General features: G+C 46.1%; 1 protein-coding gene across 13 annotated transcripts; it reads right to left on the bottom strand.

Moving 5' to 3' along the window:
- Positions 1-116: 116 nt before the first annotated feature.
- On the bottom strand, positions 117-20,550 carry lrrfip1b (leucine rich repeat (in FLII) interacting protein 1b). 13 transcript variants are annotated; one of them, XM_065952146.1, is made up of 19 exons: positions 20,009-20,550; positions 18,832-18,918; positions 13,999-14,016; positions 12,425-12,472; positions 11,088-11,132; positions 10,745-10,795; positions 9,699-9,776; positions 9,562-9,600; positions 9,342-9,467; positions 8,887-9,057; positions 8,713-8,805; positions 7,875-7,967; positions 7,492-7,584; positions 7,145-7,283; positions 3,367-3,416; positions 3,154-3,265; positions 2,972-3,051; positions 2,716-2,820; positions 117-2,622 (listed from the first exon to the last, which is right to left on the bottom strand). In XM_065952146.1, the coding sequence occupies exons 1-19, from the start codon at positions 20,096-20,098 to the stop codon at positions 2,512-2,514; spliced, it is 1,629 nt and encodes a 542-aa protein (XP_065808218.1). In that variant the 5' UTR covers positions 20,099-20,550; the 3' UTR covers positions 117-2,511. The 13 variants fall into 13 exon arrangements, with proteins under 13 accessions (XP_065808218.1, XP_065808217.1, XP_065808222.1 ...); XM_065952145.1 differs by having other exon boundaries at positions 9,342-9,482; positions 20,009-20,548; XM_065952150.1 differs by lacking the exon at positions 9,699-9,776.
- Positions 20,551-20,670: the final 120 nt, after the last annotated feature.

The raw sequence follows: 20,670 nt of genomic DNA, 5'->3' as shown, positions 1-20,670 counted from the left end.
GAATTTATCAAATCAAAAATGATTCTCAAACAAGAAGCTGTGTGTGTGTGTGTGAGTGTGTGTGTGTGTGAGTGTGTGTGTTATACATATATAAAATGTAAATGTAAACAAACATGTTAAAGAATAAACAGACGTTTTTAATATTTCACCTCACGTTTCTGATCAACACAAATTAAAACAATAACTTTCCTCCAATCACATTCAAACATTCTGTTGTCATAGTGACAGAAACACAGAGTGTCCTGTAACCATGGCGACTGTAGTGCTATCCCATCACCATGTTGGCTTCCTGTACTATCAAAGTAAAAGAAGTGAGATACTTTAGTTCAGAGATCATGTTATAACCATGGACACATTGTCACTTCCTGTTGCAACATGAACTCATCATGGTGCGTTTATGGACTGTGGGATTTTGTAGATGAGCAGTCCAGGAGGTGTTTGTGTTCACGACGTCAGAGTATCATCTGGAACATTCCTCAATACTAAGCCGTCACCTGCTCTTTATTTATATACATGCAGGTGGCCACGCCCCCTTCCTTCCCTGAACAGTCTCAGATACCTGGTGGGCGGGGCTTACACTGCCTTGTGAAATAACAAATATGTATGAAAAAGAAATATGAAGAAAATGAATTTTGCTCTGAAAACTTCAAACTGATCTACAGTCAGAAAAAATAAACAACAAAACCCCCAAAAATAAACAACAAAGCCTCCAAAAAATAAACAACAAACCCAAAAAAATAATAAACAACAAACCCAAAAAAATAAACAACAACAAAACCCCAAAAAATAAACAACAACAAAACCCAAAAAAATAAACAACAACAAAACCTCCAAAAAATAACAACAAACCCAAAAAAATAATAAACAACAAACCCCAAAAAATAAACAACAACAAAACCCCAAAAAATAAACAACAACAAAACCTCCAAAAAATAATAAACAACAAACCCAAAAAAATAAACAACAACAAACCCCAAAAAATAATAAACAACAAACCCAAAAAAATAAACAACAACAAAACCCCAAAAAACAAACGACAACAAAAACCCCAAAAACAAACAACAACAAAATCCCAAAAAAATAAACAACAACAAAACCCAATATAAGACGGGTGGAAAATATTGCTTTAAACATTTAAAGAGAAAAAATTTAAAGGAAATTTAAAGTGAGTCTGACTCGGGTCTCTCTGTTGTACAGTCTCTCAGGGGAGCGGCGCCCCCTAGTGTCAGCTGTGAGTAAATATTAAATATTCAACCAGAGGTTCATGTCACTGATCAATCGCGTTTGTCTGTTTTCCTCTCGCTAACTAGCTTACCGCTGCATGCACAGGAATTCAAACGCTGATTGTCAGGCTCCACCTGCAGACTGGGACTCAGGGCAGACTGGGACTCAGGGCAGACTGGGACTCAGGGCAGACTGGGACTCAGGGCAGACTGGGACTCGGTGCAGACTGGGATTGGGTGCAGACTGGGACTCAGGGCAGACTGGGACTCAGGGCAGACTAGGACTGGTGCAGACTGGGACTGGGTGCAGACTGGGACTCAGGGCAGACTGGGACTGGGTGCAGACTGGGACTCAGGGCAGACTGGGACTTAAGGCAGACTGGGACTGGGTGCAGACTGCGACACGCTGCAGACTGGGACTCAGGGCAGACTGGGACACGCTGCAGACTGGGACTCAGGGCAGACTGGGACCTGGGTGCAGACTGCGACACGCTGCAGACTGGGACTCAGGGCAGACTGGGACTCAGGGCAGACTGGGACTGGGTGCAGACTGGGACTGGGTGCAGACTGGGACTCAGGGCAGACTGGGACTCAGGGCAGACTAGGACTGGGTGCAGACTGGGACTCAAGGCAGACTGGGACTGGGTGCAGACTGGGACTCAGGGCGGACTGGGTGCAGACTGGGACTCAGGGCAGACTGGGAGTCAGGGCAGACTGGGACTGGGTGCAGACTGGAAGTCAGGGCAGACTGGGACTGGGTGCAGACTGGGACTCAGGGCAGACTGGGACTTAAGGCAGACTGGGACTGGGTGCAGACTGGGACTCAGGGCAGACTGGGACTCAGGGCAGACTGGGACCTGGGTGCAGACTGCGACACGCTGCAGACTGGGACTCAGGGCAGACTGGGACTCAGGGCAGACTAGGACTGGGTGCAGACTGGGACTCGGTGCAGACTGGGACTGGGTGCAGACTGGGACTCAGGGCAGACTGGGACTCAGGGCAGACTAGGACTGGTGCAGACTGGGACTCAGGGCAGACTGGGACTCAAGGCAGACTGGGACTGGGTGCAGACTGGGACTCAGGGCGGACTGGGTGCAGACTGGGACTCAGGGCAGACCTTGAGTCAGGGCAGACTGGGACTTAAGGCAGACTGGGACTGGGTGCAGACTGGGACTCAGGGCAGACTGGGTGCAGACTGGGACTGGGTGCAGACTGGGACTCAGGGCAGACTGGGACTTAAGGCAGACTGGGACTGGGTGCAGACTGGGAGCAGACTGGGACCCGGGTGTCACTGCTGTGCGAGCAGGGCGCTCCTGTTGGCTTTCATCTTGTCTAGACGTTTGGAGAGGTGGAGATTACTGAGCTCCAATTCGTCGACCCGATCCAATGCAGAGCGGAGCTGTGGACACAAAATTAAAATAAAAAACTATGAATTCAACTTTATTTACAAACAAAAGTTTAAATTTTATATTTCAAACCACACACACGTCACCTCTCGCTGAAGTTTTCTTTTCTCCACCTTCAGCTCGTCTTCGATCTTTTCTGAGTTTTCTGAAGCCGACTTGTATCGTGCCACCTGACCCTCAAGTCGGATCACCTGAGTTAAAAACAAGAAGATCATCAGACCTCCTGAGACCACCATCATATTCACTCTGTACCCAAATAACTGGAAAGGTTTCTGGATATGCTGATGACGCTGTTCTCTGAATATTCAAAAAAAGATTGAAAAAGTCAACACCAGGACTCACGTTTTGTTCCAGAGTGGTCACTTCCTGTTCGGACTTCACCAGTTTGAACTTCAGATCACTGATCTGCCTGTTCGCATCTCCTGAAGAAATAACACAAAACGGGATTGAAGACAATAATCAGGAAGATGACGACAAGAAAACAAGAAGTAGAACAAAGATGCTTAAAGAGGAAGAGGTCTCACTCTGAAGGTCCAGCAGATGAGAGTCCACACCGTTCTCTTGGCCGTCCACTTCTGCATTCTGGACTCCGTCAGTCCCATTCTTCTGATCCAGTTCACACTTTAACAGTCTCACCTGCAAAAACATCAACAGATGTCCTGAATATATTTTATTCATTGATTGATTTGCATGATATGAATTTAAATAATCATTTAAATTAAGGATGTAAACTTCACCTGATCCAGTAAACTCTCTCTCTCCTCGAAGAGCTTCTTCAATCGCAGCTCTGAAACAACAACAACATTAAAAACACAACAACAACATTAACTACACAACAACATTAAAAACACAACAACATTAACTACACAACAACAACATTAAAAACACAACAACAACTTTAACTACACAACAACAACATTAACTACACAACAACATTAACTACACAAGCAGGGACTCTGCTGTAACTACCGATCAGCAGGGACTCTGCTGTAACTACCGATCAGCAGGGACTCTGCTGTAACTACCGATCAGCAGGGACTCTGCTGTAACTACCGATCAGCAGGGACTCTGCTGTAACTACCGATCAGCAGGGACTGAGCTCATACCTTTTTACAGCCATGTTTTTAATGGATTCAGTCATTTTAAAATATTTAAGTATATTTCAAATATATTTTCGAGTTATGGAAAAAAATAAAAAAATAAAAATAAAAATAAATGTAAACATAAGCGTTAAAAAACTGAGCAGCACACATGAATCAAACTTTTATTTTCAACAACAACAGTCTTCATAACTTGTATTTCAAACATGATTTCGTAATATAAAAACATAAGTAGACTTTAGAATTTAGACTTTGTCTCCGAGGGGAAATTCTTTTCCACAGCACCGCTACTGTCCAAACAGACAAGTCCCACCAAAGAACATTCATACACAGAAAAACAGAGTATAACACAAACAAACAGAGTTAGACAACAGTGTTGAGCTGGTGTAGTTTCAGAAGCCTTTGAATGGTGTTGAAAGCACTGCTGAAGTCTACGAAGAGGACTCTGATAAAGTGACCTGGGAAGTCTAGGAGGTGCAGCAGGCAGGCCACAGCGTCCTCTGTGCTCCTCTACTGGAGGGGGTCCAGCTGTAGGGCAGCAGTTTCTCCAGGCACTTCATTATAATGGAGGCGAGAGCAACAGGGCGATAGTGGTTGAGTTCAGTGGGCCGGGATTTTTTGGGTACAGGAATTATTGTTCCAGTTTTCCAGAGGGTGGGTATGGTGGCAGTCTGGTAGGATTCACACAAGAGTGGGCACAGGCCTTCAGCACCCGGAGCCTTACCCACCTTGCATCGGCTGAGCTGGCGCTGTACATCCTCTACCGGGAAGGGGGCTGGCTCAACGGGTTCTGATAGAGGGAGGGCTCTTAACCATGCTTCACAGATCACAAATCAAACTGTCACAGACTGGATACAATAAAAAACATCACAAATAGATTCTTTACGATTTCTCAAGTCACTGGACAAAAAATACTTTTAATATTAATATATTTTAACCATTAGAGTAGACAGTGTGTTTCTCCCGTCAGCCACTGGGGGCAGTAGACCCAACAAACAGCTTCCTGAAGTCTTGTTCTATGAGGTCTTGTTCTACGGGGTCTGGTTCTACGAGGTCTTGTTCTACGAGCTCTGGTTCTACGTGGTCTTGTTCTACGAGGTGTGTTTCTACGAGGTCTGGTTCTACGAGGTCTTTTTCTACGAGGTCTTGTTCTACGAGGTCTTGTTCTATGAGGTCTTGTTCTACGAGGTCTGGTTCTACGAGATCTTGTTCTACGAGATCTTGTTCTACGAGGTCTAGTTCTACGAGGTCTTGTTCTACGAGGTCTTGTTTTCTACGAGGTCTTGTTCTACGTGGTCTTGTTCTACGAGGTGTGTTTCTACGAGGTCTTGTTCTACGAGGTCTGGTTCTACGAGGTCTTGTTCTACGAGGTCTTGTTCTACGAGGCCTAGTTCTACGAGGTCTTGTTCTACGTGGTCTTGTTCTACGAGGTCTGGTTCTACGAGGTCTTGTTCTACGAGGTCTTGTTCTACGAGGTCTTGTTCTACGAGGTCTTGTTCTACGAGGTCTTTTTCTACGAGGTCTTGTTCTACGAGGTCTTGTTCTACGAGGTCTGGTTCTACGAGGTCTGGTTCTACGAGGTCTTGTTCTACGAGGTCTTGTTCTACGAGGTCTTGTTCTACGAGATCTTGTTCTACGAGATCTTGTTCTACGAGGTCTTGTTCTATGAGGTCTTGCAGTCTGTTCTATGTTTCTTGTTCAGTCTGCTCACTACGTGAACCACGTCTACGTTTTCTATTACAGAGTCTGTTTGTGGTTGCCGTGGCGTTGGCGATGTTGCCGGCGTTGGCGGCGTTGGCGGTGTTGGCGGTGGTCGCTGCTCGTCCACCTCCTCGCAGCTGTCTACGTCTCCAGCTGATCGTTTAGCACTGGATCCTGTGGACTCTTCAAACGGTTGATCCTGGAGAGCATGTCCTTCCTGAAGGTTTAAGATGAACTCTGGAAGAATTGTTTGTTCAAGAAGTCGTCTGAACTTTGACCTCTGATCAGTTCTGACCTTTGTCTCGTCCACATCTTGAACAGCTAGGCAGCTTTGACCTCCATGAACCGTCTGGTTCCTGGATGAATCCCGACCCTGATCTGAAACAGACTCTGTGGGTCTATCAGAGCAGCTGATCTCCTGAGGATCTGTCTGTTCTTCTGCAGACAAATGGGCCACATCCACCTGGACTACGTCTACCTGAAGGTTTCCAACACCAGAAGCCATCTGGGACAGTTCTTCTGTTGGTTCCTGGTCCTTATTTCCTGGAGCATCCAGGACTTCTTCACAGACCTCCTTTGGGTCTTCAGGTGTTACATGGATTGTCCGGGACTCTGAATGGTGTTTTAGATTTCCTGACAGTCCAGATCTCTGTTCCTCATTGTCAGGATCTCCTGGGTTTTTAGAGTCTTCCACAGAGAGTCTGTCAGCATGACCTTTAGGATCTGGATCAGACCTGTGGTCTGAAGTGTTCTTTGGTGTCTCAGAACCTGGACTCATCTGAAGAAATGGTCCCAGCTTTTTTGACGTCTCTGATTTAGAAAGCTTGTTCAGGATGGACTCTTGGATCAAAGTCTGGACAGTCTCCTCCAAATGGCTCCAGTCCACAAACATCTGGATCGGTACAGACCAAGCTGAGCACTGAGCTGAGGACCGAGTGGGACCCTGACCTTTCTCTATAGAAACCCTCATGGTCTCCAGATTCTCAGGTGGACTTGGTTGTTCTCCACAAGTGGCCTCTGCCAGCTTCAGTTTGTTCCTGAGTCTTGTGAGCCCAACAAACATCTGAGAACATCTGAGCTGCCATCTTGTCCTCCTCCTGCTTCCTGTTGATGGATCATCAGGTTCTTCAGAGCTGTCAGGACCAGCGCGGCCTGCTCTCTGACCCGGTCCGACTCTGTGGACGCCCTCAGTCCAGATCCTCTGTGACGTTCAGGTTCTCCTCGAGGGACTGCAGATCCGACCTCACACATCTGAGCGACTCGCCCTCGACTGTATCTCAGTCTGGGTTTAAATTTCTTCTTCAGATCTCTTTCAAGTCTCTTGTCTCGTGTTTTTCTGTCGGATCCTCCGGGACGTTTCTCGTTCACTGTCAGTAAACGCTCATCGTTCGCACAGTTTTTCACGACGCCATGTTCATCTTCTGGAACTTTCCCTGAAAGATCATGAAGGAGATGTAGGAGTCGCGAGCACAGCGGGGTTAGAGGTGGAACTAAAGCAGACTTTCTGTTTTTGCAGGACGACGTCGACATGACAAGTTTAGAAACATCCAACGAGACGTCCAGGTGAGTAAAACGAAACACAAATATTAACAGCGTGCGTTAGTTACAGAAACATCCGAACGTCATGCAGGTTAGAATCAAATATAAAGAAACAAGTCTTCATTAAATCTGTTTTAACGAGTAGAGATCTGAACCCACGTTAGCTTATTCTTACCCAACATGCTCGTTCTGCCATCATGCGACGATTCATGAGCCAGTCGGGAGGCCGAGTCTGCACTGACATCATCCTCAGCGTCGTCCTGTGCCGCCTCCCCATTGGCTGAGAGCTTAGGAGAGATGAAGACTCCGTGTGTCTATCCAGGAGGAAGTCATAAAATCCGACCAATCAGTGATCAGCAGTTTATTTACACAGGTTAAATGATTGAGTGATGCTGGCGACGTTTCATGACATCACACACTCATTCCTCAAACATGTTCAGGTGTTCTCCTAAATGTGCTCGTGAATATTCAGGTGATGATGACATCACACAGGAAGTGACCTCACTGTCAGGACGCGAATACCTTCAATAAATCTGTGAGTCGAACCACCTCGAGTCCGAGTCGATCACGATCTATCCGCACAATGTCTGAGATCTCCCTGTGACGCTCTAACGCCTGAGGAGGAGACGAGGAGGAGGATAGGGAGGAAAGAGGAGACAAGGAGGAGAGGGAGGAAAGAGGAGAAGAGGAGACGACAGAGATAAGGAGGAGACGAGGAGGAGGAGAGGGAGGAAAAAGTAGGAGACAAGGAAGAGGAGGAGAAGAAAAGGGGGAGGAGGGGAGAGAGGAAGAGAATAGAGGATGCGGAGGAGAATAAGAGGGAGGAGTTAAGCAGCAGAGGTTAGTGCTCAGACAGGAAGTGAAACAGGAATTAGCTGACTCCTAACATACTGAATCTGTCGTACCGCCATCTTCTTCTCCTTCCACTGCAGCACCTCCTGCAGGTCAGAGACTTCCTGACAGTAAGAGCTGCTCCTCAGACGGAGCTCAGACACCTCCTGAAGGAGGAGGACAGGGGGAGGAGCAGGCAGGGGGTAAGCATGTTAGCATGTTAGCATGTTAGCTTGAACTGGCAAAAGGATAACAGAAAAGTTTTTAAAGATTTTGTAAAGATGTGAAGTTTACGTAAATATTTTGTAAATATTCTGTAAAGACGTAAAGTTTTTGTAAATATTCTGTAAAGACGTAAATATTCTGTAAATATTCTGTAAAGACGTAAAGTTTTTGTAAATATTCTGTAAAGACGTAAAGTTTTTGTAAATATTCTGGAAAGACGTAAAGTTTTTGTAAATATTCTGTAAATATTCTGTAAATATTCTGTAGTGTGTCTGTAGTTAACGAGGTGTTTGTGGAGACAGCTAGTTCGTTGTCACTTATAGGTTCTTAGTTTGGAACTCGTAGTTACAGATGGAGTGGTGTTGTTGTGTTGTTGTTAATGTTGTTGTTAATGTTGTTTTTTTCTTGTTGTGGTGTTGGTGTTGTTGTTGTGTTGTGGTTGTTGTTGTGTTGTTATTTTCTTGTTGTTGGTGTTGTGTTGCTGTTTTCTTGTTGTATTGTTATTGTGTTGTTTTTCTTCTTGTTCTTGTTCTCTTGTTGATGTTGTTTTCTTGTTGCTGTGTTGTTGTTTTCTTGTTGTTGTTTTCTTGTTGTTGTGTTGTGTTGTTGTTGTTTTCTTGTTATTGTGTTGTTGTTTTTTTGTTGTTGTTGTTCTCAATGTTGTTGTGATGTTGTTGTGTTACTGACCGTCAGCAGCTCCTCCGTGTGTCTCAGAGTTTCATTCATCTCTTTAAACGTGAACTGGAGAACGCCGTGGGCGTGGCGCTCACGCTCCAACTCCTGAAACATCAAAATAAAAAAACTTTCCAACAACAAAAAGTATTTAGAATCTGTACAAACATATGACTCATGACCTCTGACCTTGCCCATGTCGTCACGGTCACGGCGTGTCTCCCAAAGCTCCTCCTCCAGGTCGTTAAGCTCCTCCCTCAGAGTCTCCACCTGATACATCAGAGTCGACTTCTCGTTATGAAGTTGAGCGTTCGAAACCATCGCACGGCGGTACTTCTCCTCGGCGTCCGCCAGAGACTCCTTAAACACGATGGAATAATCATGAATCATGTTTCAATTCCTTTACTTTCTATCCTACAACCTTTTTCAGGCTCTTATTTTGTAAGTTTTACTGTCCTTCACTTCCTGTTTGGACACTAACCTGCCTTTATTTTGAAAGATATTTAGAAAGGGGCTCTTTCCTTCTCTGTGGCTGCAGGAAATGTTTAACGTGTTCGAGTCCAACCTCAGCCCTTTGCTCGCCACACTTCCTGTCTCTAACCCTCCAATACGTTATGGTTATAATGAGTGAGTTATTAAAGAACCTTCATGTCTCTGATAGACGCCTCCGTCTCCACAGAGAACGACGTGTCACAACTTCCTCTGCGAGATGAAGCTCCTCCCAGAGAAGCCAGCGTGGCGGCAGACAGCGTGGAGGCGGTCCTTGAGCCCTGAGGAGGAGGAGCCTGTTTTTGTATTAAACCCTACCGCCATCACCATGGAAACTAAAACTACATTAAAGTAAAAGCTGAAGGAGGGACTCACTTTCTCCAGGAAGTCTCTGTCAGGGGGTCTCTCCTCCACCTGAACACACACACACACACACACACACACACAGTTATTGGTCAGTTATGTGAGGGTGAGCAGAGAAACCGGTGGGGGGGGGGGGGGGGGGGGCTCACCACGGGGCTCGCTCGAGCTGAACTCGCTCTGGAAGACGCCCGAGAGCCAGACCCAAAAAACCCACTGTGATCTGATGGCTGGAGAGGAAGGAAGGAAGGAAGAGGGAGGAAGGAAGAGAGAGGAAGGAAGGAAGGAAGGAAGAGGAAGGAAGGAAGAGAGAGGAAGGAAGAGAGGAAGGAAGGAAGGAAGAGGAAGGAAGGAAGAGAGAGGAAGGAAGAGAGAGGAAGGAAGAAAGAGAGAGGAAAGAAGAGAGAGGAAGGAAGGAAAGAAGAGGAAGGAAGGAAGAGAGAGGAAGGAAGGAAGGAAGAGGAAGGAAGGAAGAGAGAGGAAGGAAGGAAGGAAGAGGAAGGAAGGAAGAGAGAGGAAGGAAGAGAGGAAGGAAGGAAGAGGGAGGAAGGAAGAGAGGAAGGAAGGAAGAGGGAGGAAGGAGGAGAGGAAGGAAGGAAGAGGAAGGAAGGAAGAGAGAGGAAGGAAGAGAGAGGAAGGAAGAGAGAGGAAGGAAGAGAGAGGAAGGAAGAGAGAGGAAGGAAGAAAGAGAGAGGAAAGAAGAGAGAGGAAGGAAGGAAAGAAGAGGAAGGAAGGAAGAGAGAGGAAGGAAGGAAGGAAGAGGAAGGAAGGAAGAGAGAGGAAGGAAGGAAGGAAGAGGAAGGAAGGAAGAGAGAGGAAGGAAGAGAGGAAGGAAGGAAGAGGGAGGAAGGAAGAGAGGAAGGAAGGAAGAGGGAGGAAGGAGGAGAGGAAGGAAGGAAGAGGAAGGAAGGAAGAGAGAGGAAGGAAGAGAGAGGAAGGAAGAGAGGAAGGAAGGAAGGAAGAAAGAAAGCATCATCAGCTGTTTTCAGTGATTTTAAGAATAAATAAATCATTATTTAAATATAAATAATTTTCATATAATTTATCTTCCAAAACATTCTGGGCTTAAACTTTGAACAAAGTCTAACTCTTCTCTTCAACAGAATACTACACATCGTTACCATGGCAACACTGACTAAAGCATGTGATTGGTCATCAGAGCTCAGTGGGCGGGGCTTGAATGTGTGATGACACTCACCCTGAAGCTTCCTCGACTTCCCACTGACATCTTCTCCTCATCATCGGACATCTACACACACACACACACACACACACACACACACACACACACACACACACACACACACACACACACACACACACACACACACACACACACACACACACACACACACACACACACACACACACACACACACACACACAGAGTTAGTTTGTTCAGTTTAATCTGAGATGATCTGAGATCAAACACTTTTTAACTGCCCCCCCACTCACACACAGGGTGAGGACAGGAAGTGACACTGACTGCACAGGAAGTGAGGTAAAGTAGAAAAGCTAGATTCAGGTGAAGAGATACAGACCGAGGCGTGTCTTCGCGAGTGGCGAGAGTACCGCTCACTGTCCTCCTGAAAGGCCACGAAAAAGAAAGACCGGTTAGAGAACTAAAGAAGAAGAAACCGGTTTCCTGCTGTGTTCAGATGACTACTTCCTGTTTATATGCAACAACAAGAAGCCACTTCCTGTTTATATGCAACAACAAACAGCTACAACAAACAGCTACTTCCTGTTTATATGCAACAACAAGAAGCTACTTCCTGTTTACATGCGACAACAAACAGCTACTTCCTGTTTACATGCAACAACAAGAAGCTACTTCCTGTTTACATGCAACAACAAGAAGCTACTTCCTGTTTACATGTGACAACAAGCAGCTACTTCCTGTTTACATGCGACAACAAACAGCTACTTCCTGTTTACATGCGACAACAAGAAGCTACTTCCTGTTTACATGCGACAACAAACAGCTACTTCCTGTTTACATGCGACAACAAACAGCTACTTCCTGTTTACATGCAACAACAAGAAGCTACTTCCTGTTTACATGCGACAACAAACAGCTACTTCCTGTTTACATGCGACAACAAACAGCTACTTCCTGTTTACATGCGACAACAAACAGCTACTTCCTGTTTACATGCTACAACAAGAAGCTACTTCCTGTTTACAAGCGACAACAAGCAGCTACTTCCTGTTTACATGCGACAACAAACAGCTACTTCCTGTTTACATGCGACAACAAGAAGCTACTTCCTGTTTACATGCGACAACAAGAAGCTACTTCCTGTTTACATGCGACAACAAACAGCTACTTCCTGTTTACATGCGACAACAAACAGCTACTTCCTGTTTACGTGCAACAACAAGCAGCTACTTCCTGTTTACATGCAACAACAAGCAGCTACTTCCTGTTTACATGCGACAACAAGAAGCTACTTCCTGTTTACATGCGACAACAAACAACTACAACAAACAGCTACTTCCTGTTTACATGCGACAACAAACAGCTACTTCCTGTTTACATGCGACAACAAACAGCTACTTCCTGTTTACATGCGACAACAAACAGCTACTTCCTGTTTACATGCAACAACAAACAACTACAGCAAACAGCTACTTCCTGTTTACATGCGACAACAAACAGCTACTTCCTGTTTACATGCAACAACAAGCAGCTACTTCCTGTTTACATGCAACAACAAACAACTACAGCAAACAGCTACTTCCTGTTTACATGCGACAACAAACAGCTACTTCCTGTTTACATGCGACAACAAACAGCTACTTCCTGTTTACATGCGACAACAACAGTCCTAAACAGCGGTGAGCAGTCAGTGAGACTGAGAGAGAGAAGTCCTACCATCCACTGTTCTATGTGACCCCACTTATTATCCAGACCATAATACTTCTGTGGAAGAGGAAGAGGAGGAGGAGGAGTAGGAAGAAGACGAGGAGGAGGAGGAGGAAGAAGACGAGGAGGAGGAGGAAGAAGACGAGGAGGAGGAGGAGGAAGAGGAAGACAAGGTGGAGGAAGAGGAGGAGGAGGAGGAAAAAGACGAGGAGGAGGAGGAGGAAGAGGAGGAGGAGGAGGAAGAAGACGAGGAGGAGGAGGAAGAGGAACACAAGGAGGAGGAAGAGGAGGAGGAGGAGGAGGAAGACAAGGAGGAGGAAGAGGAGGAGGAGGAGGAGGAAGAGGAAGACAAGGAGGAGGAAGAGGAGGAGGAGGAGGAAAAAGACGAGGAGGAGGAGGAGGAAGAGGAGGAGGAGGAGGAGGAGGAGGAGGAAGAGGAGGAGGAGGAGGAAGAGGAGGTAACAGTGTTAGAACAGTTGCAGACAAACTCCAGCAGAGAACAAACAGGCCTCCTGCAGGGAGGAGTTCAGGTGGAGGGAGGAGTTCAGGTAGAGGGAGGAGTTCAGGTGGAGGGAGGAGTTCAGGTAGAGGGAGGAGTTCAGGTGGAGGGAGGAGTTCAGGTAGAGGGAGGAGTTCAGGTGGAGGGAGGAGTTCAGGTAGAGGGAGGAGTTCAGGTAGAGGGAGGAGTTCAGGTGGAGGGAGGAGTTCAGGTGGAGGGAGGAGTTCAGGTAGAGGGAGGAGGAGGGAGGAGTTCAGGTGGAGGGAGAAGTCAGGTGGAGGGAGAAGTCAGGTGGAGGGAGGAGTTCAGGTAGAGGGAGGAGTTCAGGTGGAGGGAGGAGTTCAGGTGGAGGGAGGAGTTCAGGTAGAGGGAGGAGTTCAGGTAGAGGGAGGAGTTCAGGTGGAGGGAGGAGTTCAGGTAGAGGGAGGAGTTCAGGTAGAGGGAGGAGTTCAGGTAGAGGGAGGAGTTCAGGTAGAGGGAGGAGGAGGGAGGAGTTCAGGTAGAGGGAGGAGGAGGGAGGAGTTCAGGTGGAGGGAGAAGTCAGGTGGAGGGAGAAGTCAGGTGGAGGGAGGAGTTCAGGTGGAGGGAGGAGTCAGGTGGAGGGAGAAGTCAGGTGGAGGGAGGAGTTCAGGTAGAGGGAGAAGTTCAGGTAGAGGGAGGAGTTCAGGTAGAGGGAGGAGTTCAGGTGGAGGGAGGAGTTCAGGTAGAGGGAGGAGTTCAGGTGGAGGGAGGAGTTCAGGTAGAGGGAGGAGTTCAGGTAGAGGGAGGAGTTCAGGTAGAGGGAGGAGGAGGGAGGAGTTCAGGTAGAGGGAGGAGGAGGGAGGAGTTCAGGTGGAGGGAGAAGTCAGGTGGAGGGAGAAGTCAGGTGGAGGGAGGAGTTCAGGTGGAGGGAGGAGTCAGGTGGAGGGAGAAGTCAGGTGGAGGGAGGAGTTCAGGTAGAGGGAGAAGTTCAGGTAGAGGGAGGAGTTCAGGTAGAGGGAGGAGTTCAGGTAGAGGGAGGAGTTCAGGTAGAGGGAGGAGTTCAGGTGGAGGGAGGAGTTCAGGTGGAGGGAGGAGTTCAGGTAGAGGGAGGAGTTAGGCTCACCTTGTGACTGTGGAGGAGCTGGAGGAGGCGGGGCAGAAACAAGAGGAGAGGCGGAGTTATGACAAGACAAGAGGTCAGAGGTCACAAGTTTGTTAGTAGGACAGAGGAAAAAAATGTGTGTGTGTGTGTGTGTGTGTGTTTTACTCTGTGTGTGTGTGTGTGTGTGTGTGTGTGTGTGTGTGTGTGTGTGTGTGTGTGTGTGTGTGTGTGTGTGTGTGTGTGTGTTTTACTCTGTGTGTGTGTGTGTGTTTTACTCTGTGTGTGTGTGTGTGTGTGTGTGTGTGTGTGTGTGTGTTTTACTCTGTGTGTGTGTGTGTGTGTGTGTGTGTGTGTGTGTGTGTTTTACTCTCTGTGTGTCTGTGTGTGTGTGTGTGTGTGTGTGTGTGTGTGTGTGTGTGTTTTACTCTCTGTGTGTGTGTGTGTGTGTGTGTGTGTGTGTGGGTTTTACTCTCTGTGTGTCTGTGTGTGTGTGTCTGTGTGTGTGTGTGTGTGTGTTTTACTCTGTGTGTGTGTGTGTTTTACTCTGTGTGTGTGTGTGTGTGTGTCTGTGTGTGTGTGTGTGTGTTTTACTCTGTGTGTGTGTGTGTGTGTGTGTGTGTTTTACTCTGTGTGTGTGTGTGTGTCTGTGTGTGTGTGTGTGTGTTTTACTCTGTGTGTGTGTGTGTGTGTGTGTTTTACTCTGTGTGTGTGTTTTACTCTGTGTGTGTGTGTGTGTGTTTTACTCTGTGTGTGTGTGTGTGTGTTTTACTCTGTGTGTGTGTGTGTGTGTGTTTTACTCTGTGTGTGTGTGTGTGTGTTTTACTCTGTGTGTGTGTGTGTGTGTGTGTGTGTTTTACTCTGTGTGTGTGTGTGTGTGTGTGTTTTACTCTGTGTGTGTGTTTTACTCTGTGTGTGTGTGTGTGTGTGTTTTACTCTGTGTGTGTGTGTGTGTGTGTGTTTTACTCTGTGTGTGTGTGTGTGTGTTTTACTCTGTGTGTGTGTGTGTGTGTTTTACTCTGTGTGTGTGTGTGTGTGTGTGTTTTACTCTGTGTGTGTGTGTGTGTGTTTTACTCTGTGTGTGTGTGTGTGTGTGTGTGTTTTACTCTGTGTGTGTGTTTTACTCTGTGTGTGTGTGTGTGTTTTACTCTGTGTGTGTGTGTGTGTGTGTTTTACTCTGTGTGTGTGTGTGTGTGTGTGTTTTACTCTGTGTGTGTGTTTTACTCTGTGTGTGTGTGTGTGTGTTTTACTCTCTGTGTGTGTGTGTGTGTGTTTTACTCTCTGTGTGTGTGTGTGTGTGTTTTACTCTGTGTGTGTGTGTGTGTGTTTTACTCTCTGTGTGTGTGTGTGTGTGTTTTACTCTGTGTGTGTGTGTGTGTGTGTGTTTGATGATAGCTTCTGATTGGTTGTTGTTGATGTCATCACTGATCAGGAAACAATCAGCTGCTCATTCAAATCAAAATTGAGGGAAATGTCATCGCGTTGGTTCGTCTGTAGAAAAAGCTGCTTCAGCTTCAAGACACTGAAACTTCAAAGAGGTTTTTCTTCTTCTCGTCGATGATGGAGACCTGATGGATATGAACGACTGATGCTGTTTATCATGCTTCTCTGAGGTGAACTGTGGAGCCCTGACCCATGAACTGGACTCTCCAGTGGGATGGCCCTCTTTGGGACACTGCTGCACTTTTATTTACAAAGCTGCCCTCCTGTAATCTAATCACACGGAGAACTGTTGCTGTCTGTTCCATTTGCCCACACAGAGCTGGAAAAAGGGCTTTCATCAACTCTGCTCCTTCTATATGGAACATGCTCCAAAAAGACTGGAAAATAACTGAAGTGATTTCTTTGAATGCTTTTAAATCCAGGCTGAGAGCAGTTGAGTCGACCTCCTTTACTTCTAACTTCATCATTTGAACTGCTGTCTGTATTTAGAGAGTGTAACTGTGTAAGTTTTGCTGCCTCTTTAGGACTCCCTTGAAAAAGAGGTTTTTAATCTCAATGGGACTTTCCTGGATAAATAAAGGTTAAATAAAAAAAATCATAAAAAAGTTATTTAATCTCTCTCTCTCTCTCTCTGCTGTTAAATCAGAAACTTGATTCAGTGAGTTTCCTGTTGAAAGTTTCAAAGTGACTCACCTCAGACGTTTTAGTTTCCAGCTGCAGGATTTTTTCTGACTGATGATTGAAGCTACTCACACACACACTCACTCACTCACACACACTGACCTTTGACCCCAATCACTGCTCTGTGATGTCACACAGGTACTCACCTCACCTTTACAAACAGGATGTGATGTCATCGTGTGTCAACAAATGTGTAAACAAAACAAAGGGTCCACTTCACCTTTAACCCCGGAAGCATTTCAGTGGCGGCCATGATAAGAGCCGTTTGAATTCTCTAAAAGTTAAGGAAAGGTGGGTAAGTGCTTCCTTTATTACCTCCTTTAGGATACACTGGACCATCCTTTACCAAAGGAGATGAGATATGACGTCCCACAATTCCTTGCGGCCGCAACATTTAAAGCGACTCGCGCAGCCGACCGTTCAGGAACACGAAGGATGATCGTGACTCAGATGATGTTTTATTCAACATGCTGTGCTGCTGTCCAATGTTTCAAACATTATGTGTAGGTTATATCTTCAATAAATGTAACAATTCATTTCATATTGATGTTGATTTCTGATTGGACAGGAAGCTGATGGGTTCACTTTTCTTACTCGTAGCCTGGTAGTCTATATTTCTTGTATTTATTTATTTTGAATTAGGTGAAATAAAGTGACAAACTGGTGATATAGAAATGAGGCACAAAAAAACAAACAGACACGGTGAGGACAACGACTCCAAAATACAGTAAAAAATAAAATGAACCAAATAAAGACATCAATAGACACACATCATACTACGAACAGAAAAACTACAAAACTATATGAAATACAGAAAGGATACAAGAAGTGAAAGAAGTGATAGAGAGAGAGAGAGAGAGAAGGGGAGGGGTTAGGGGGACTTGAGAGGTAGAAGAGAGCTGAGCAGTGGGATGTGTTCAATATGTTAAACAATGTTGTTTATGGTGTGAGAGGGGAGAGTTTGTGTAATTATTATGTTTTAGGGGAAGTTGACTGCAGCTGGGGTTTTGGGTTTTGGGTTTTGGGTTTTGGGTTCTGGGTTTTGGGTTTTGGGTTTTGGGTTTTGGGTTTTGGGTTTTGGGTTTTGGGTTTTGGGTTCTGGGTTTGGTTTGAGTGTTATTTGATTGGAGGAGAGGATGGAGAGAGAGGCAAAGCTATTTCTTTGTATTTCTTTTCTTTGGCCAGGTCCTGCAGCAGCAGCCCCCCAGACCCTCAGGAAGGGACTTGTCTCTTGCAGGACCCGGCCTGTTCAGTGAGCACACACGAGAGGGAGGGGCCACCAGACCCAGAGGAGGGTATTGTTTGATATGGAGAATATGTTTCTGCAGATTTGGGTCCAGAAGTCGGCATTGGGGGCTATCTGGAGGTCAGTTTCCCATTTTGTGAAGGGTACAGATACTGTTTGGTCAGATTTCAGGATTATTTTGTAGATTTTAGATAATATTTTTTTCCTTGTTTTGATTATGTCTGTGGTTAGTGGTGGAAGTTCAAAGTTGGATGTGATAATATTGATTTTGCTTTTTATAGAAGAATGAATTTGATGATATTCTAAAAAGTGCTGTTCCCCAAAGGCAAGAGTGTGATGCCTTTAGTGATCCATGCTGAGAGGTGGAGTGGTTTCTTGTTGATCGTAAAGTCCGGGTTGTTCCAGATGGGAGTTTGTTTGGTGTAAGAAATAGTGGTGTTAGTTATTTGGTGAAGTTTCCACCAGGCTGTCAGAGTTGTTGCTGTGGTAGGGATTTTAAAACAGGCGTTTGATAGAGGGGCTAATGAAAGGAAGGTCTGAGATGTTGATTTCTTTGCATAATGTTTGTTCAATGTCTTTCCAGGAGTTGTCAGATTCAATGGGATTGGTCCATTTGTGAATGTATTGTAGTTGGTGGATAATGAAGTAGAGGAGAAAGTTGGGTGCTTGTTTTGGGTTTCTGTAATGTTTCTCATTTAATTCTGGCTGTTTTGTTTTTCCAATAACATTTTGGATGGAGTCAAGGGATTTGAACCAGGATTGTGGGGGCTTTGTTGGGATCATAGAGAAGAGGTAGTTAATTTTGGGTGATAGCGGTAGGGTCATCCAGCGGGGGAGTTCATCACTTATTGTTTTGAGAAGGGCGTTGAAGTTGAGACTTATTAACTCTGACAGCCTGGGGGAAATATTCATTCCTAAATAAGTGATGTTCGAGGTGCGTAGGGAGTTTGGTGATGTTTTCGCTGCCACAGCCAAACTGTTTGGACTGAGAGGGAGAATAGTTGGTTTGGACCAGTTTACAGTGAAGTCTGAGATCTTTGAGAAAGTGTTTCTGAGATGAATGGTTTCAGGTACGGACGATGATGACTTTTGTATTCTATGTTTCTTTCATTTCAATCCCAACCTCGTGGTGATTATTTCACCGTAAGAAGCACAGGGGAAAGTTTTTTAGATGATCTTTTTGTAGTCCATTTTCTGAACATTGTAGTTTCAACACGGCAGACCCACGTCATGAACCTCCGCCGGCCCGTCACATTTAATGACGTGGCCTAGTGGAAATGTGGTCAGAGCAACGAGATCTCCTTTCCTTAAGTCCTTTATGACTTCTCCTAACATCTTTCCTTGACCTCATGACCTTTTCCCCCGGGGTTAAAGGTGAAGTGGATAGTGAAGGAGATAGGAGGGACAATTCCAACGCACCCAAACCCTGTGGAGCGATCATGTGACAGGATGTGATGTTAGTGATTTCACAATAAAAGCCTACTGACCTCCTTCTGTTGTCTCTCCAGCTCCTTCATCCTGATCTCTCTCGCCTCCGCCCTCGCCGCTCGCTTTGCCGCCAGCCTCGCCTCTGCCTGAAACACACGGATCATTCATCATTCAGCAGGGGGCGTGTCTCTCCATCGCCATGACAACCAGAACACAAGAGAGTGCATCTTAAAGGTGAATCAGGAACAGGAAGTAAACAAGACACACACACACACACACACACACACACACACACACCTGTCTAACTGCATTCCCCTGTGTGTGTGTGTGTGTGTGTGTGTGTGTGTGTGTGTGTGTGTGTGTGTGTGTGTGTGTGTGTGTGTGTGTGTGTGTGTGTGTGTGTGTGTCTTTGTGTGTGTGTGTCTCTGTGTCTTTGTGTGTGTGTGTGTGTGTGTGTGTGTGTGTGTGTGTGTGTGTGTGTGTGTCTTTGTGTGTGTGTGTGTGTGTGTGTGTGTGTGTCTTTGTGTGTGTGTGTGTGTGTGTGTGTGTGTGTGTGTGTGTGTGTGTGTGTGTGTACCTGCTATGTGACTCAGCAGGTTCTCAGGTCAGCTGATGTTTGTTTATTTTGAACGTTTTTATGAGAATCAACTTAATCCACACTGAACAGCTCATTCATCACACACACACACACACACACACACACACACACACACACACACAGAGACACACACACACACACAAAGACACAGAGACACACACACACACAGAGACACACACACACACACACACACACACACACACAGAGACACACACACACACACAAAGACACAGAGACACACACACACACACAAAGACACAGAGACACACACACACACAGAGACACACAGAGACACACACACACACACACACACACACACACACACAGAGACACACACACACACACAAAGACACAGAGACACACACACACACACACACACACACACAGAGACACACACACACACACACACACACACACAGAGACACACACACACACACAAAGACACAGAGACACACACACACACACACACACACACACACACACACACACACACACACACACACACACACAGATGTGATACCTGCCATCACTTCTATTGTTGTTGCCATGGTAACAGGTAATGATAGTGTAAAATCTTGTTGTCATGACGACCATTATTATTGTTATTATTTGTCTTATTATGACGTAATCATTTTTACCTCTCGTGCGATCTGGTTCAGAGCATCATCCTCTGCGGTCAGTTTGTCCCGGTTCGGGATCCTCTTCCTGCCCGGACCCTGAGTCCCCATCAGGAGGGTCAGACCCGGAGCCGACCGGTCCACAGAGGTCTGCTGTAGTCCGGATCAGTCAAGTCCCCAGGGTGCTGGACTTTGTTACTTTACAAACCGGAGTCACCTTCTCCGGTTCTCCATCCTTCTAGAACCGGATCCTAATAATCCTCCGCGGTCTCCTCCGGTCCTCTGATCACCGGATTCACATGGAGATGAGCACCGAGTAAACCGGATCAGAGGGGTCCGGGTCTGCCGTTCATCCTCTTAAGCTAACGTTAGCCTGCTGCTAACCGGGAAACTCATTAATAAACACCGACAGCACTGCGGCGGACCGGCTCTCCGTTCACACCCCATTACGTCACCGCAGCGTCGCTAAACCCGTTAATCCGCTGTTTCCAACAACTTCCGCTTCCGTTTTAAGCTTTATAAGGAGAGAAACTCTGTTTCCCCCAGGACCGTGAAGTACACACGAGCTACAGCGTCAGGTGGGGTACCGGACCCTGAACGCACCTTGGAGCCTCTAAATTGTTAGAAAGTAATAAAGTTATTATTATTTCAACCCTAAGAGTTTATCTAAAAATACAAAACGA

This window comes from Labrus bergylta, chromosome 24 (assembly GCF_963930695.1).
Source record: "Labrus bergylta chromosome 24, fLabBer1.1, whole genome shotgun sequence".
NCBI classification, from domain to species: Eukaryota; Metazoa; Chordata; class Actinopteri; order Labriformes; family Labridae; genus Labrus; species Labrus bergylta.
This window is presented reverse-complemented; position numbering and strand designations above follow the sequence as displayed.